Genomic DNA, 19,689 nt, shown 5'->3' with positions numbered 1-19,689 from the left:
TGTCTTAAAAAATGTCTATGCCTTAGATCACCAGAAAAAAAGTCATGTGAAACAGTTTTGCAAGATGTCTTCCAAGGCATAATGCCTTGTGCATACCTGAACTTTTGTCATCTACACAGCTACATTTATGCATGGGCATGTACATAAAGAGTGAACAAACATACTGTTTTATATTTTTATTCTGCCTCTGTTTAAATTTTGTCAAGAACAAAATTAATAAAGTGTACAAGCTCAAAAGGCTTTCTAAAACATTTCCTGTGGGTGTGTAGTGAAATACAGTCATATGCTAAATTCTAGCAGATGATCAGTGGAAAAATAACTGTGTCTATAATACATATGCATATAGTCCCTACAGAGGAAGAATCTGCTTGCAAATAAAAGTGATGTGGAGTTCTTTTCAGGTACCTCTTTAGTCATACTTACAAAGGAAAAGGTGCCTTGGTACTAAAAATACAGTAATACTCTAAAACCCTCTTCATTTTAACATTCTAATGATAGTGTCATTTCAAAAGAAGAGGGGGAACAAAGGGAAATTTCCTTCACATAAAGGAATAGCTGCTTTCATATTTTTATTATTTTGGAAAAATGTAATATTTCCATGAACATTTTAAATATTCATTGATGTATGCTAAGATCTTTTCCTTTTAATTTGGGTTTTACATCTTCAGAGTGAGAAGGAGCATTTTAAATTTAAATTTTCAGTGAAACTTTGGAAGAAGAAAAATGATGTCTTGACATAGCATTTTCTTTTAAAAAACCCAACAAACATAGTCCCCAAACACAATGTACACAGCACCCCCACCCCCGTTAGTTTTAGTCATTAGATATACTCCAGGAAGTGATCCATTTTTTGTCTAAAAGAAGTCAGCATGTTGCTATTGCTTCTTGTCTTAAAGTTCATGTCCATCTCAGCTTTGTAACACCATCACAGCAGACTTTTTACCACTTAAATGATAAAAGTTTCAATAGGCACTTTAGTGGAATTACGAAAAAGCTACCACTCTTCCACCATGATGCCAGAAAGCTATCTTCTTTCTAAGTCAGGTCAGTAAACTGCACCTTGTAGGCCTGAGCTTGTCTCAGTGTAATTCCAGAGTAACAAAATAACAACAACAAAAACCTGTGTTTTTATCATTCGTTTGCATATCAAACCAAAACTGACAGTATGATAAATGTAGTAACTTGCTGGAAACACTTGCTGTCTTTTATATTCAAAGGAATCGTGTCCTATATAAAGCTTAGGTTTATCTTTTAAATTTGTTGTTGGTTTACTTTTTATTTTCACTGTTGTAGTTGGACTTAAGTGACTTTGTCAGGGCTATAATTTTCTTCTCCAAACATGTCTGCCAAGATCTTAAAGCGAGGTCCCCAGTCACTTAGATAGTCATAATCCTGATCTGCCTCTGTAGTAAGGGAGTCTATAGAGCTGAGAGACTCTGCAACAGATCCATTTCCCTCATAAGCATAGGTTGCCAAGGAGTCATATGGGGGTGCAGATGGATCTACATCATTTTCCTGCAGCCTTTGATTAATGAAATCTCTTATGTCTGTATTATCTTCCGCTGGTTGTCTGTGGCGCGGAAAACGCAAGGTGTCTGGTTTTATGTCCCTGCGTATTTTATTATCTTCAATCACTTTGGGATTTCTCAGGGCACCTATGTCAAAAGCCTGGGTGTCCTCTTCTCCACCTCCTTCATCATCATAATGGATAACATTATCTCTGATGTCTTCTTTAGAGGTCATCAGGGTGTCCTTTTTCTTCTGCCTCCGTAGTGCTACATACAGTACCACAATGACTGTAACGAGAGACAAGCGCAGTTAAGACATGCACAGAAATAATTTGGTACTCTGATGACATATCATTATATCTTCCTTTGAAAGCTGCAAGCAATCAAAGGGACTTTTCTCTTTACTAAAGAGCAGCACTTAGCAGTGCTCTAGCCAATGAAAAGTCATTTGTGTTTGATGTATGAGTCTAACTTTCCTAAGTGCTTGCAGTACTGCTAGAGGATGTAACAAATATTTTTTTCCCATTGGCCCTCTTTGCAAACAAATACAATTGGACAGGACTTCAGCTTGTTAGTTCATAGAGACGGAGATGGGATTTTTTAAAATGTCTTACACAGCAAAATAGATAAAAAACTCCTAAATTTCCACATTGAAGAGAAGGGAAAAAAAACCCCACAACAAACAAAAAAACAACTCCCCAAACCTATACAGCTAAAAACATAATTTGGAATTTTGAATAAAAATAATTGTAATAATTTTACATTTGGAATTTTTGAAATGCAGGAAAAACATCCTACTTTAGCTTTTTATATAGTACTCTTTGGTCTCTTCAGGGATCTGCTTCAAAAAATTACATTTTATAAGGTCTTGAGAGAAGAAGAGTCCAGGAGGCCCGGTTGATTTTTAAGTATCACTTCCTCCAAACTCAACAATGGTCCAGCCTGAGGAGCAGAAAGTCAAGCAAAGGCAGCAGGAGGCCTGCATTGATGAATAAGAAGCTCTTGACTAGACTCAGTGATAAAAAAAGAGGCATCTAAGAGCTACAAACAGACAGGCGAGCCAGGAGGAATATACAGCCGCAGTCTGAACATGCAAGAATGTGGTTAGCAAAGACAAAGCCCAGCTGGTGCTGTCTCATGAGTGAAATGAAGGGCAATAAGAATAGTTTGTACAAGACATTAAAAAAAAAAAGAAAAAAAAAAGAATGGGGCTGAATGGGGTAGAGGAACTGCTGACAAATTACATGGGAAAAAACAACCTACTCAATATTTTCTTTCTCTCTGTCTTTATAGGTAAAGTTGTCCACCAGTAATTCTAGGTCCCTGAGGGTAGGTCTGGAAAAAGTAAGACTTATCCTTGGTGGAAGAAGATCAGGTTAGGGAACCAAATGGAACACATAAGTACATGGGACCTGATGGGATATACACATGAATGGTGAGGAAGACGGCTTTGAAAGATCATGGGGACTGGGGGAAGTTTCTGAGGACTGAAGCAAGTGTCACTCCTGTCTTCAAAAAGTGCAAGAAGAATGAGCTAGGGAACTACAGGCCAGTCAGCCTCACATTGATTCTGAGGCAACTGATGGAGAAAGTAATTTCAGAAGCTGAGAAGGAGAACAAGACTAGCAAACATGAATTTCTGAAGGTGAAATTATGCTTAACTCACTTGACAGCCTTCTACAATAAGATGACTGGTGGATGAGGGGAGACAAGTGCATTAATTTTATCCTAACTTTAGTAAAGCTTTTGATGCTATCTCCCATAACAAACTCCTCAGAAAACCTGAGAAAGTGTGGACTAGACAAGCAGACAGTGAGGTGGATTGCAAAGCTGGCAAAACTGCCATACTGCAAAGATTGTGATCAGCATTTCAAAAATCAGATGCAGGCTGGTCATTAAAGATGTATCCAAGGATTTGATACTGGGACTATTTTTAACATCTTCATAAATGACCTGGATCATGGGATGGAGTGCACCCTCAGCAAGGTGATAAAAAAGAGCAGTTGTACCACCATTCAAAGAGATCTTACCAGGCTGGAGGAAAGAGCCAAAAGGAGCTCTGATGTTAAACAAATGGAAATTCCAAGTCACTCACATGGAGAGGAGTAACTGCATACTGTAAATGTTGTTGACTGACTGACCAGAAAGCAGCTTGATAGACAAGGCCTTATGGAACTAGTGGAAAACATGTTCATCCTGAGCAATCAATGTGCCCGTATTGCAAAGAGCAACAACATTTAGGACTGCATTAGGACAAAAGATGTTAGCAGGTCTAGGGAGATGATCACTCCCCTTTTCTCAGCTCTGGTCATGCACACTTGGAGTTTTGGGTCCAGTTCTGGTCTCCTCATTACAAGAGAGACAGTGACTCCCTGGAGTGAGTCCGGTGTAAAGCCATGTAGTGGGTCTGGCTGAGCTGAAATCCTGGAACAAGCCACAAAGATCATGAAAGGAATTAGAACATTTGCCATACAAGGAGAGCCTAAGAGAGCCAGGTCAGTTCATTCTGGAGAAAAGAAGGCTCAGGGGTATCCTATCAATTTCTATAAATATCTGATGGATGGAAGTAAAGATGGAGCCAGGCTTCTGTGAGTGGTGACCAGTGACAGGAGAAGAGCCAGTGAGCACAAGCTGAAATTAAGGAAATTCCATTAAAATGTAAGAAGAGAACCTTCTGTATTGTCAGAATGTCAAGCAGTGGAACATGCTACCCAGAGAAGCTGTGAGGTACCCATCCTTGGACTTGTGATAAAGGAGACAGCACTCTGCTTGCTTTAAAAAAGCTGAACTAAGTTATTTGTTTTGCTGGTTTTTTGCAGCCCACATTATGCCTGTGCAAGATATTAAATTGGTTTTATTTTGTTATTGATTCATTAAGGCTACATTGTAAGTCGGATGCACCCAACTATTGACTGCTGAGAACAAGCTGTAAATAAGGCAGAATTTAAATATAAGGTAAATCAAATAATAATGCCATCTTATGAGATACATGCCTGTCTGAAATAAGAATCATCCTATGAAGTTCTACATGGATATAGCCAGTCAGTCTACATTATAATGATTTTCTTTCCTATTTCTTCATTCTCCTTTTGCTCAAGTTGGCATATGGAATTAAATAAAGGCTCTTAATAAGTTCTTACTGCTATTACTGTTGGTAGGACGTCCCTACTTTTAGTAATATTCTAAACATTTTAATTTTTCAAGAAAATATTTAAAACTATTTAAGATAAAATATTGTGGTTTGGGTTCCAGTGAAAATTGGTTCTCTTCATGCTATAAGAAATACTGTATGTATTGGCAGATTCATGGTCATGGTCAGTGCTTTGAGATATTTTTTTCTAGAAATAAATTGCCACACATTTTCAATGGCTTTTCTTAAAGACTAGGTGAAACTAATGAATAATCACAGTAATGCACACCACACGGTTTCATGGAACTAACCTAGAAGTATAACAATACACAATAAGATTGCAATCAGTGCTCCTGTGCTGAGGCCAACTGGTAAGAAAATTGCTTCCACATTGCAGGACTGGATGGTAAAATCAGAATCACATCTGCAAACACGGATAGTCAATGTGTTTGTGCTGCTCTGGATGGGGTAACTGCTGTCTTCTATTACTACTGGAAGAAAATATAGCTCTTGCTGCCTTCTGCTGTAGCCATTTCTCCTCGTTTCAATCCCAGCTGTGTTGTCTGTAAAACATGTCACAGTCATCACCAGATTTTTATTGTGTACTTAAATTCATATTGCAGCTTGTATAACATTTAGTAATAGGCATTTCATATTTGAAACTCAGTGAATGACATGCATTATGTAATTGCCTTGCTTTCTCATTACAGAAGGTATTGTATTCTGACTGGTACAGTTATTTCTGGCAGAGCATTAAACAATATTCCTTTTCTTGTAAACCTGTTAATAGCTGAAATTTCAAAGAAGACAATAGTAATTTAAGAAAACTCCAAAACATCACAGGTATAAGGTTAGAAAGTCTTTTCAGTTTTTCTTTTCTCCTTGTCTCCTTACATTCCAAGACTGTGGTCCAAAGGACTTTGTTTGCACATGGATTTAGAATCATGTCTCTATCAATTAATTAATTTACCTTAAAACCTCAAAATATTATACCTGGACAATATGCAATTGCTTTAGCTTTCCTGTCCCATTAAAAATAGCTGGAGAAATTAACAGAATACTTCAAATTCAGTAAAGTTTCCATCAGTTAGTCAACTCCTAGAAGTTATGTATTGTAATTTCTGCCTAGCAGGTATTTAGTCATTGCTGCCTGTCCTGAATCAAACAGAGCAGGAAGGAAATGATGTATAGATAAAAGAATTACACTGAAAGCAAAAGCAAAATCAAATTAACAGGGAATTAATTAGATGCCAGTTCTGAATGAAGGTAGCCTGCAGCAGTTACCATTTTGCCATCTCACCCATATTCCTCTTATTATATTTTTAGAAGACATCACTTGCTGTCTATGATGACTTTCACCCCTTGAAGTTTTATCACTAGGTAAAAGGATTAAGAGCTTTGAATTACATACTCAAATACTTGTGTAGAGTTTTGATTAAGGACAATATGAAGGAATCCTAAATATCCAGAATCAAATATGTTATGATTAGACACCATTGAAAAGGTGCCTGACTAACAAAATGCTTCAGATATCTCCTTTTTATTATACTCAAATATGGACAGGTCAATTTCAGTTACACTTAGTTTTGAAAAGGAAAAATGGCTCAAAATTGTTTGAATCAAGCCAACTTCCCTCTTCAGCTTGTTCTTTCTCTCTATGATTAATATTTACACTGTATGAAAAGTTTTAGAACTAATTTGAAGACATTCAGTTTAATCTTATTTATTATTTTTTCATGTTTCTATTATTAGAATTATTTCAATTCTTTTTTTTTTCTTCCTATTGCAACATTGAAGATCACTTTAATAAAAGTTCCAATGCAACTAAATGACTTGCCATTCTCCTTTGAGAAGAGTCAATCAGATCAAGCTCTTAAGTCCTTAACTTTGAACAATTTTTGTTGGTCTTCCATGACCCATTTCAATTGCTCGAAGTTGTTTTGAAAATAAGGACACAGGCATGAGTCTGAACTATACACAGAATAGCCTAGAGAAGCTGAGATAGCTTCTGGTTCTTCAGTCCATTGGTAATACATTCATTTTTAGGATGTGTGTGACAGTCTGGTGAGAAGGAAATTCTCTCTTACATGAGCAACAGAGTGTACTCCACAAGGAAGTTGCCCTCTAGAGAGCAGGATGAGGCCAGAAAAGCAGAAAGAGAAAGGTGTGCAGTCAAGGTGGAAGCACTCCAGCTCTGCCAGGGCCTCACTTCTATTAACATGATGGATTGGTCCCAGTGCTGCTGAATGGCAACTTCGAGCCTCTGTCCTGTTCTAGTTCTCATTAAAGTATATCTTGAATTATGGGACCTGGAAAGGTCTATTCTCGAGTGCATCACAACATTATTACACCTGCTGAAGTATCAGACCACCCATCATTTTTAGTGGTGTAAAATAGCTCTGGGGTTTGGGCTTTTTGATGTATTCAAAAATGTTAAATGCCACCTTTACTTGTAAAAGCATTAAGTGTAGCATAGAAGGGAACAAGAGTGTTTCCTCAAAAAATGTAAAGATATCTTTCACAAAGTACTGGCGAGGTGCTAACAAAATTGCTCACTTAAAAGATAATTGTATTTGTTTTTAAAAGGTTTCTGTAGGTTGTGTTATAATAAGGTTGTGCCATTATACCTCTACACTGTGCACAGAGCAGACATTCCTCTACCTTTCTGGCAAACAAAAGGCAAAAGATGTTGCAAAACAGAATTTCTGATTGGACAGATTCCTTTGAATAGTTCTGTGAACCATCAATCATGAAAAAACCGGTTTTATGATTGGAAAATATTGCACAAAAGCTTCCCCCCCCCCCTTATATTGTAACAAAAAGTGTACTTCATTCTTCTTCTTTTTGGAAGTGTTAAGAAATATTTTTAAGAGTCTATACCTCAGTGGTTTTTAATTCCATTTTTTAACGAGAATATTTCACTTTTTTACTACAGTTGTGAAACTTGATTAACAGATAGCTGACTTCCAAAGTCAATACAATGTCATTAGCACTCGTTTAAACAGGAACATTTAATTATCTAAAAATATTTGATCAATTCCCTTACCAATCTCATATACTAAACACACTTTACAAAAGTTGTAATTACTGCATAGACATTTTAAGTTTAAAGATTCTTTTGACTAATTACATCTGTTAGAATGACTAGAGAGGACTTTGAAGACTTCTATTGAAAGCAAAAAATTGCTTTAAATTTCAAATTTGCTTTAAAATTATTTCGAAAAAAAAATCTTGATGAAATTAAGTTATTTTAGGAAACCAAGAGAAACAAAAAAAAAAGTAAATTCAAGCTCTTACTTTAAGGAAATCTTGACCAAAATATCAAAGGTATTTAGAAATACATAGTATTAATGTTCTAAAACTACTTTTTAATTATAATCATTAGCTGGGTTCATCATGCTGAGTTTTTGAAGGAAAACCACCATCAGTGAAGCAGGGTCAAAAACTAACAGAAACTTCAGTGTGGCATTAAGGGGAAAAACTTGAGCATTATCCAAAAATTTTAAGTCCAATGAGACACAGATGTAAAGCATTTACATCTGTCTTTGCATAACTGTATTTAGATATTAAAATGCCACAACATTTTCAAATACTAGTGCCTGTTAAAACCAAGCTGTTTAGATTAAGTACTTCCAGAGAAAAGATCTAATCTTTCAAGAACAGAAAGGAACTTGAATCCATTGCAAGGTTGTCTTTCATATTCGTTGAGCTGTCTGTCTCAAGAAACCTGTTTGAATGGCCTGTGATAAAATCCTGATCTACATAGTTTTGGTTTTATAAGACACTATTACTCACATCTGCAATACTATGAATTAGTACCATTAAATTATATGCTCTACAAATCCTTAAGTGAAACTCTTTGCTCATCTGTTAATTTTTTTTTAACTATTTATGGCACACTAAGATAAAAGTTGTTATTAAGTATGGGAATAAACCATTTGCATCTTATCAGCTTCACAGGAGAGCTATGCATAAAGAGAAAATAAGCATGGTTTATTTTTTCAAATTTATTTCTGCCTGAACTTTCTTCAGGATTAAGTTATGATTATTCTGTTGGTTTTATTTTGTATCACTTAACATTGTCAAAAATGCATGCCTTCAAAAATAATGTGGGCCATAGACTTAAAAGACTTTTAAAAGGCTAAAAAACATGGCCTCTGCATTTTTTTTTTCATGACGTGTATTATTAATTTTTAGCACATTTGAGGGATTGGATTATTTAATTCTCAGAGGCAGTTAAATGCCTCCCTGACATCCGATCCCGGCAGATCTCGGAAGCTCAGCAGGGTCAGCCCCGGATTAGTACTTGGATGGGAGACCTCCTGGGAAATGCCGGGTGCTGGAGGTTCTAGTCCTGAGGACTTCACTGGCACTGTCCAAGCTCGCTCGGCCGTGGCAGATGAACCTCAGGACTGAAACGGTGGGGCCAGTTCTGGGCACACTGAGCCTCACCTAAAATCCACTGCACAGGCTGGAAGGGCACCCACGTGGGGACAGCCCTGCCCAAATCTTCGTTCGCGAAGCCGAGCCACACACACACACAACATTTAATTCTCAAGAAAGGAAGCTCTACATCATACTCAACACCATCTCAAATTTAAATTGAAAACATTAATTTATATAATTATTAAATTTATAAAAAAGAAGAATGATATAGTTTTTAATAGTAATACTTATAACCTTCACAATTGAATATGCAAAGGAATGCTACTGAACTTTTTAGGATGGTTTTAGGTGTTCTTTCCTTGAAGAGTAATATAAACCCTTTTTAATAAAATGTTTATCAATATTATTTAAAGATCACCTAACAGCTCAAAAACTACTTTGTTTCCTTATTTGATTGAAGTAGTTAGTGCTAAAAATTTGCTACATTTTACTGTGTTTTATCTATGTCTGTTCACAAGACTGCATCCTTGATGTTTACACTAGAAAATGAGATCCAATTTTTGTCTTGATTTTCTCTTTGCAATCTATCAAATGCATTCAAGATAATAATAATAATAATAATAATAATAATAATAATAATAATAATAATAATAATAATAATAATAATAATAATAAATGATAACAATAATTACAATAATAATAACAGTAATAATAATAATAATAAAAATAATAATAATATTTTTAAAAAGATATTCATTTATGACAAAAAATTGGAAGAAAAATCAGGGATGTCAACTATAAAAATCTAAAAATTATCAAGAGTGTTGCCAGTTGTTATATTGCAGCTGCACTGTCCATATTTAGATCTTATCCTTCTGCAGGACTAAGCATCCTCAAGAAAGCACAATATCTGGGTACTTGGAAAATGGTTAGCAAAGTCATAGTATTTAAACAAGACAGTAATAGTGCCTTGTTTAAAGGTATACCTGCATTGGCATATGGATTCTTCCTGAGATACTGAATGATAAAAGGAAGAAAATAAAACAGGTAGCAGTGTTTTTGGAGGCCTGTAGGGAAATCTCAGCCTTTGGTGTTCTGACAATTCCTGTCCCCTAAAAATGAGAAAAGGTGCAAGACCTGAATTTATATTAATATATGTCCATATAGTTTAGCAAATAGAAATGTCAAATAAAAAGATTAGGTCTGTAGACACAACTCTATTTCAAAGTAACTGTAATTCAAAGTAACAATTTTTGTCATTATACCCACAGACTGCTGCTCTGAAAGAGAGAGAGTGGTAACCAACTTACTTCTGTAGTCATGGACTGTGAAATTGGGTTTGTTGGAAGCCTCAGATGACAATTTGAAGGAAAACCTTTGCCCAACTGGTGACAAATCTTTGTCTGCTGCAGTGATGGTCTGTATCACCTGAAACCAGATTAATTCTTAGGTCAGTTTGCTCTTCTAAAAGAAGCAGTTTTGTAGGACTGTAAATTGAAAACCAAATGAAACAATTGAAAGTGGAATCCCGTTGGATTTACTCTCATTCCATAATATGCTGGACAGTGGTAGCAAGAAGTCTGAATGCTATAGTCTCAGAAGGTCTTGCTTTGACTTATCTGAAGGTAACCAGAAATATTTACCTTTTATTAATGCTATATAATGTTTGTTGTTTGTATTAAAATACTAGTGATTGCTTTCAGTCAAGTGATTATGCTTCATTTTATCTACTTCTATCGCTGTGACAAGCAGTACATGTTGTAGTGTACTTCAGAAAGCTGCACCCTAATTTTACAGCTTGAAATGAAGTACAGAGGGTTGAAAGGTCTTCACTATCTAGGATAAAGGAACTTTTGTGCCCAGAGTCCTATCTATTAGATTTCAGGGAAGCATATCACAGTTTAAATATTTCATAGTAGAATTCCTAGTGCTCCTTTAAAAAGGAAGGCATTGTTTATATAATAAAGATCTGAATAGCTATAATTTTGAATCTCAATGCTTGTCTCAGCCATCCTGAACCAGGTTACCTTTTCTACTGTTAGTGCCTAAAAAGGAAACTAACAGTATCTGATAAAATAGGGGTTAAATTAGGTTGCATTGTAGTTGAAACATGTGGAAAAGAAAATGAGATAGGAAAATCATATCAAGTCATTGATATATCTGCAATAAAGGCATTAAAAATCACATGGACTGATTGCATATTATGTGCATATAAAGAAAAGTCAGATTATATGACAGGCTGAATGTTTTCCTTCCATAGCTGGCAGTAACTCTCAAACATTTGAAGTTAGTCTTCTCTTGGAAACAGTGTTAGCTGTTGGTATGTGTGTTGGGGAGTCTTGATGCTTTGAAGCACTGTGTTTAGTTGCATAAATTTTGTGCAGATGGAGCACATGCCAAAAGCATGTGGGGCCAGCTCTAATAACACTAGCATCACTCCTGGTATAAGCTCATGTACTGAACCTGAAATAGGTTTTGCATACTGTGTATATATTTCAAACTTCTTATCAAAACAACTTTTCAGAAGGATTGTCTTTAGGGCTCTGGGTTCTTTTTCTATGAATAGCACTCAGAAATGCATGTAATTCATCTTTCCCCATTTATTCACTGTAGTTTTACCCTTATACTTAAGTGTCTTTAAGAAAGGGATTGCTTCTCCTCTCATAACTATTTCTCCTCTCATAGCTATTAAATGCACAGTAAAGGGTGGCTCTATCCCATATAATTAGGGGGGAAAAATAGACTGAAATAGACCATACCACGAAGGTCAACAAACAGAATTCCAACAAGTATTTCCAACACATTTTCTTTGTAAAGACATTTTCTTTGTAAAAGAATTATAATCATGATGTCATTTTCAAACCCAGAAATTTATACTGCTATAAATAAAAAGGAAAGAAACAGCAAAATAGCAAGCATTACAAATTTGAAATACCTGTCCTGGCTTGGCATTTTCACATACAGATGTCTCATATGGAACTGAAATTTCAGGTGGAAACTCATTGACATCCAGGACATTTATTATAACGTTGACTTTGCTGGCTAACACTGGGTTACCTATAAACAATTTTTAGGAGAAAAGCATTATGTTTGTTGTCACAACCAGCCTACATAAGCTGTCATAAACTTTTGATCCCAGTTCTGTGACTCAAAAGCCCTTGACTTCCATTTCTTTCTGATTTGTACTAGGAAAGAAACAGAAGCAAACTTCTTATCATTTTGTACCAGACTCTGATCCATTACTTTTCATGGGTTAAGGAATCAATCAGTATGAATATGTTTATCAGAGCATAAATGAAAAAAAAAAAAAAGGTTGTACCTGTTATTAAAAATGCAAACTTTTCACAGATCACTTTTTGTGTAGTCTGTGGAAAACACTTTCAGTGATTAAAACTTAATTCTGTTTTCCACAACTGAATGCGGAAAATCAATATTTATTGCAGAAAATCAATATTTATTGCTTAGCCATTGTTTATATCTTCAAGATAATAAGGAGGCAAGTGGAGCATACTAATTTAGAAGACAGAGAAAGGCAAAAGAGAAATACATGAAACAAAATCTTGCTGGAAGCCAGACAGAGTCAGTGCTAAATTTAGAAGTGAAACAACTAGAATTCAACTTATAGTTAAACCATTTTGCCATGTGGCAAAAGGTATTTTTCTGTCTGCATAAGTGTTTGCAGGCAGCAAATACTTTTGTGCCAAAGAAAAGCCAAACAACAGTAAACAGTATGTTTCTTTTCATTGTCCTTCCAATGCAGATAATCTTCATCAGTCACTAAATGTATTTTATAAGCAAGAATACTTGCAAATGCAGTGCCTGACAGAAAGGAGATACAAACTAAATAAAAAGCAGACAACATTCACTTTACATTATTTTTACTTTTCTCTTTTACACCTCTTGCAAGATAGCAAATACATGAAAAACAGTATAGCTAGTAAGTCAGAAGAATAAGTAATTTTTTTTTGCATTTAAGAAGAATGGCAGACACAGTTAACTATTCAAGATATCTATGTGTCCTAGTTGAGCAGGAGGGACCAGTTGACACTGTGTAGGGGTGATCAAAGCTGTGTATTCTACCTCCTCTATTCATTCCCCAAGGACAATGGGCCATTAGCAGCAGCTGCCCAGGGGATCATTATCACCTTCACACTCAGCCTGAGGGGGCGGAGCTGCTCATGGGCCATCAACAGTTCAACACCCCCTGGCTCCCAGAGTTAATCACCCATTGTGTGAGTCCCTGCCCAGGGGGAGGGACTGGGTGCTCCCTGAGGGTACATAAGTGGTGGGTAAGAAGACTTTGGTAACTTCTCGTCGGATCCAGAGGAGCAGCAGGACCTCGACAGGAGGAGATCCCCGCTCTCGCCCAGACCACAGCCCTCGCCTGCACCAACAGGTTTTTCATTTCCTTTTGCTCTGGACTTGGGGGAGCCACAGGGGTCTCAGCACAAGGGCAAACAAACCCCTTGGGTTTGTGCCCCAGGACACTGGGTTATACTGCTGGGGTTTTGTGAGTTGAAAGCAATTTCCCTTTTGTGTCAGTGTTTTTATTGTAATATTATTCTTAAATTTTAGGTCTGACTTATAATCTCTCTCATGTTGAGTTCATTTCCCCTGCTGGTTTGCCTTTAAACCAGCACACTATGCTATCAATCAAGAACAACAGCATGGGGTCATGTTTAAGCACAAGCAGAGTTTTCTTTAACCTTCCACCATAAATCATAGAATCACAGAATGGCCTGGGTGGAAAGGAACTTTAAAGATCACCTAATTCCAACCTCTGTGCCACATGCAGTGACATCTTCCATTAGACCAGGTTGTTCAAAACCCCATCCAGCCTGGTCTTGAACACTTCCAGGGATGGGGCATCCACAACTTCTCTGAGCAACCTGTTTCAGTGCCTCACTGCTCTCACAGTAAGGAATGTCTTCCTTCTAGCCAATCTAAATATACCCTCTTTCAGTTTGAAGCAATGGCCCCTTGTCCTGTCACTTCTCCTATCCCTACATGCCCTTGTGACTTGTCCGTCTTCAGTTTTCTTGCAGGCTCCCTTCAGGTACTGGAAGGCCACAATTAGGTCACCCCAAAGCCTTCTCTTCTCCAGGCTGTACCAGGCCAGCTCTCTCAGATTGTCTTCATAGGAGAGGTTCTCCACATCTCTGATCATCCTCATGGTTCTCAATGGATTCTTCAAATTATTTGCATTAGGTGCTTGCCTTGCAGTTTGTACAAACTTTTGAATTTCTTTTGTTTATAACTGACACTGCAAAAAGCCCAGTCTGCTCATATTGGCACTGTAGAAATCTTGCATCTCTTTCTTATTAACAACTACTAAATGCAGAGTTTTCAGGAGAGTTCTGTCAAAACCAATGGGTATTCCCAATGATTTTCTAGTTATGTAGGACTATCTGCAAGAATAACTTTGCTTTACCCATTTACAATTAGTAGATAAAGTGACCATGCTATAAACACAGCTTGAAATCTAGAAGATAACAAAATACCACTACCCAGACCACACAATATTTGTAGTTCCTTCCTATGGAGACATCTATTTAATGGTGAACATATCTAATAATATATCTTTGAATCCTTATTCACTTCCAATTCAGCATCATCTATACTTGCAGAATGTCTGTGTGGAGAAAGGCATTGTGCACTACATATGAAGGGATATGTCCAGCAGCTGGGAATTAGGCATTGATTCTTTAGAGCTAGAAGAAATCTAAATCACTGGCTCACAGTCGAATTGGTGCCTTAGCACAATAGGAAATAAAAAAGTACTAAGAAGGTTTTTTTGGGGTTTTTTTTTGGTTTTTGTTTGTTGTTTTTTTTTTATTTAGTAGAGAGTAGGACCTCTTAGATATGAAAATCCCTAAACAGGTATAGTTCACACAGTTATTGGCAGAAAAATCTAACTTAAAGCTTCCTTCTTACTCACTGCAAAGGACACATGAAATCACATGGAGTAATTCAGGATTTTCTTTCGTTTTTATGTGTTTATTTTAAGGTACAACACTGAGCAACAGGGGTTCAGGAGGCCTTCTTCACAGACATTAGAGATTAATGCGTTGACACAAGTACAGCCATGGATGTTAGTTAATTTTCTTTTAGGAATATGATAACAATGCCTTTTCATGAAAACAATGAACATATTTAAAATTTATGCATCATATACTTAAAAATATTAGCTGCTTCTGATAATTTCTACTAGGCTGGTCTCTATAAGAAGTGTTTTAGTTTATATTTTTCTGAAGTAACATATAAATTATATTTTTCTGCTTTTTGGAGCATTTCATGTACTATGTGGTTTTTTATTTGCCGTTTCTCTCAAAAAACAAATCTTTTTGCATCTTGTGAACACAAAAATGTGGTACATGCTGGTGTCAGTGAGTGAATGACTCTCTAAAGACATCTGCTTATGCCTTTTATACCCAGATTACACAGATGAAAAGACAAAATACTTAAATAATTAGCCGAGGAATTGAGGAACTGATGTCATGTTTCAATTCTGCCTTTAAGATACAGGAAAATGAACTAACTTCATTAACTTTAGTTCATCAACTTAATTAGTTAATTTCATTTGTCCTCACTTTTCCTCTCTGTAAAACAGTGACCACTCTGCTTTCTTTTGTTTGCTTGAGTATCATCATCTGTCAACATTTTTATAGTTCAAGGCTACTACAGCAGTAGAAAATATGTAAAATTCTTTGAATAATGAACTTGGGAAATTCCAAGATATCTGAGAAAGTAGATACTTACTATCAAGGAGAACTAGTGATTCCTTAATCCCAGATATGGTTGGTATGCAGATGATTAACTCCATTTTGGGACTTAAGCTGAGCTTTCTTTAACACTCTCAAAATTTGGGCCTAGACTTAGATGAGCTCGGAAGACGGTTTGAACATGAAGAATTATAGTTACTTTATTTTAACCCTTAACTCACGCCTTGAGGACAGGAAAGCAGAGATAAGATCTCGCGTGTTTCATCTATTTCCTCTTTTGTAAAATGAAATTACCATGCCAAGTAATTAGGAAGCACAGGGGGGAACTTTAAGATCACTGGACTGTGATTCTTTTGTGCCATTATGCTCTTACAGCAGTTTCTTGGCACAGTTTGGCCTGCAGCAACCAGTGGTCTTGGGGACATGTGCTGGGATTTAGTAAGAGTGAGGGACTACTCTTTTCAATTTGCATGTGGACAGCATGTTTGGAAGGTAAGAAGGCTTAGGAATAAGTTCTTGGTGAGAATTGGCCCTTGTGCTTGAAATAAATGCAAGCCATACTTAATTTATTAGTTTGCGTAGATTCCGTGGGATCAAAAATGTTTAGAAACAGCAACCATGGAGGCTGCTAAGGTGTTCATTTACTCTTAAGAATTAAAAAAAAATACAAACAAACTACGATGAAATACAGTCAGGAATTAAAAGAAGCATGGACAAATTGGGAAGTTAAATGAAGGCAAACAATGTGAGTCTGAAATATCATCTCCCTGCTCATGATTTTGTTCTATATAAAAGCCTAATTTTATTTCTATGAATGGGTAAGGGACCTTCTGCATTCATCTGCTTCCATGTCTGTCTTATCATTGTCATGTCTGCAGAATAATCATTCACCTCCTGCTTAAAATTATCTCTGGTTTGGCAGAGGCTTTAACAGGGACAACAATAAAGTTATGGTGTCTTGTGTTAAATATGTCAGCAGGCTATATATTGCTTCATGCTGGGTACACCTCTGAGATATTCCCAAGAGTCAGTTGTGCCATTCTTTGGAGAGAGATTCCCAGACAATTTTTAGATCAGGTGTTTATAATTTTTTCAGAGTTAAAAACAAAAATCACAGTATAATGACGCATGTCCAGATCTTGTAATTGTGTAACTTCAGTGGAATAACTTTCTTTATCCCAATTCCTTATGTGAAACCAGTAACTGCTGTCCATGTGTAAGATATTCTGTGTCATTGCTGAGTAATGAGGACTTTTGTGACTGTGAGTGTGCAAGTTGACACAACCAAGCCTGGGACAAGCAGATATCATAATCAATCATTTACAAATGAACAAAGTTTTGTTTCTCTTCAAGCTGCCAACTTGCACCATGTCTGGTATCAGCAGGGATGAAGGGGCAGGATCTGAAGTTTAGGGAAGAATAATGTCAGTGTGATTATATATATGTCAAAGAAGGGCAGAGTGCAGATACTGGACATGAAACCATTTAACAGTTCCCCAGTTTTCAGACAAGACTCAACCCCACCCACCAGTAATAAGCCATGTCAGCAAAGGTAACTTTAATAAACACAAGGTAAATATATTTGGCCTCATTTTAAAATCTGCTCCTTTAAAAATTATGCCCTCTGGTGCTTTCATGCTAATAATAGTCACAGCTATCAGCTTGTAAGAAAAGTCTAAATGCTACATCTATACCTAAATTTACATTTACCAATTTTTTGGTGCTATATTTAGCTAAGTAGACTGCAGGCCATTTATGCCATTGTTTGACAGGTCACTTGATTGCTCAAAATTCATAATACTGCTTCAAGAATTTAGTGGCTGTGAGAAAAAAAAATGTAACGTAAGCATCATCTGTGGTTTAAGAATAGTGAGTTCATGCAAGACTGCTGGTGACCTTGACATCATTTTCTACATGTAGGTGAATGATAGAAAGGGCACCTTAATTAATTTTTCTGTGTGACTTGATGGGGATAAAGCTGGTGACCAGTCCAAGAAAAGATATTTTAAAGAAATGACCATTAGGATATGTCTAAAAGCTGTGGGAAGGGAAAGGTTGTTGTTGCTCTTCTCTCACAATGTGAAAATAGAATAGATATTTTAGGAATAAACAATGTAATTTAATATGAATACTACTTGTTTCAAGTCTACTTGTTTATCCTTATTATATAAGGATATAATATAGGTAATCTTATGCAGAGATAAGGTCACAGAGAAGAGAAAATACTTTGGTTACAATAGTGTCCCTGAAGAAAGTTTATGCAACTATTTTCAATACTGGGCCACCTTCCTTATTCAGTCATGTGTATGTCAAGGCATCTCTCAGTGTGCTTTTTCCTTAATAAGAGACAACAGTTTCAGTGTTTCTATGTCAGCACTGGACCAGTGGTAAATTTTTTTACAGAAAAAAATTATTCAAATAGAGTAATTTCCCCTCACTTTTTTTCTTCAGATGTTTTCTTCTCTCTAACCTTTTTGGCTTTTGTGCAGTATGTCATCCCTCAAACCTTGGCCTTTATTGCTCTGCTCTTAGTCAGACATCTGCATGTGAAGTTCTGACAGTTACTACACCTCAAATCCTCCAAATTTTTTGTGGATTACTGGTAAAGTATGGGTATAGCAATTGGTATTAATGCTATATATGATGGTCAAGGCAGAAATATTTTGAGGTATGCTGCAATGAATCCCAAATGTGCTTTTGGTGTCAATTCTTAAGTAGACAATTGTTAAAATTTGGGATTTCATAATATATAATACTTGCTATAGCTCTACTGAAATAGGATACTGCTATATATGGGCAAGGAAGGCACATAGACAAAATTCAAGCTTTAATTGCTCTAGGGAATAATAAACAGATTTAAATCTGCTGCCCTACTGTAGCAAAGAAATTTACAAATCTCAATGGCCCTTTGTCCACCACTAAATCTAAATAGTTAAGCTTTACCAAAACATAGACCAAAATGTAGACCATTGTGGGAACTTTCTTCTGCACCTACATGCCTTTCAGTTACAGTGCTACTGGAGTTTCTGTGAATATACATTTGCACACATATATCTCCATGAACTCAATCACTTGTGACTGTTTAGTGTTCCATCTGACTGGTGTTCTCATTATATTTCCAGGTTTCAGGGAGTGAGCCCACAGTTCTTTTTGAGATAACTACAACTGAGAATTTGGAGGTTTTTAACTGAAATAATATAAACCCTCTTTCAAAATCTCCTTGTTTGTAGCACATAGTACTTTTTGAAGAGTCAGGCAAGAAATACATTGAGAATAACATGTTCTTTGCTATAGAAACTTGCACTTTTGGACATATAAATAACAGAGAATGAGTAAGAAATACATCAGGATCTTCTTCTACAGTCTGTTGATGTCAACAGAAAGATTTCTGCAGCCCGTACACAGCTCTGAAGTGATGAAAAGACTTGTATTCAAAGAGTGGGATACACCTATGAGAATTTCAGTTTGACAGGATCATGAATGAGAAATACTAAATGGAAGGATGGCAATGAAGAAAATTGCAGCTACATAATAGAGTGGAAGAAAAAGAGCTATGCAGGAGACACAAAGATAAGAGATGAAATTATTCCACCACAAATCACATAGGAAAAGAAAAGAAGGGATTACACATAATCTCTTGGCCAGACAGAAAAGACAAGAGAAGAGATGTAGCACACAGATTAATTAATTTAGGGCACTAAATCTTGACTCAAGTTCAATGTACTTTTTATCTGAGAATCTAATGACTGAATTTTTCTGCCTTAAAAAAGCACGTTGACAGACTTGTAAGTTGACTAACCTAATTTTATATGGAGTGAATTACAAAATCAGAAATCACAATTGGAAGGCCTCCATACAGCTTCTTATGATCTTCATGCTGACAAAATTTTCATCTTTTGAGGGAACTGTGCCCACATGAGGTCTACTAGAAAAAACTCACTGT

General features: G+C 36.3%; 1 protein-coding gene across 1 annotated transcript in view; it reads right to left on the bottom strand.

Moving 5' to 3' along the window:
- Window positions 1-635: 635 nt before the first annotated feature.
- The window catches only part of CDH12 (cadherin 12), a 596,819-nt gene continuing 577,765 nt past the window's right edge, over window positions 636-19,689 (bottom strand). The window contains exons 11-14 of the mRNA XM_071553154.1: window positions 11,960-12,081; window positions 10,335-10,452; window positions 4,950-5,201; window positions 636-1,796 (exon numbers count right to left, since the gene is read on the bottom strand). Of these exons, the coding sequence (XP_071409255.1) occupies window positions 1,300-1,796; window positions 4,950-5,201; window positions 10,335-10,452; window positions 11,960-12,081 (989 nt within the window). The 3' untranslated portion in view covers window positions 636-1,299. The remainder of the gene's footprint in view (window positions 1,797-4,949; window positions 5,202-10,334; window positions 10,453-11,959; window positions 12,082-19,689) is intronic.

The sequence above is a fragment of the Pithys albifrons genome, chromosome 4 (assembly GCF_047495875.1).
Source record: "Pithys albifrons albifrons isolate INPA30051 chromosome 4, PitAlb_v1, whole genome shotgun sequence".
NCBI lineage: Eukaryota > Metazoa > Chordata > Aves > Passeriformes > Thamnophilidae > Pithys > Pithys albifrons.
This window is presented reverse-complemented; position numbering and strand designations above follow the sequence as displayed.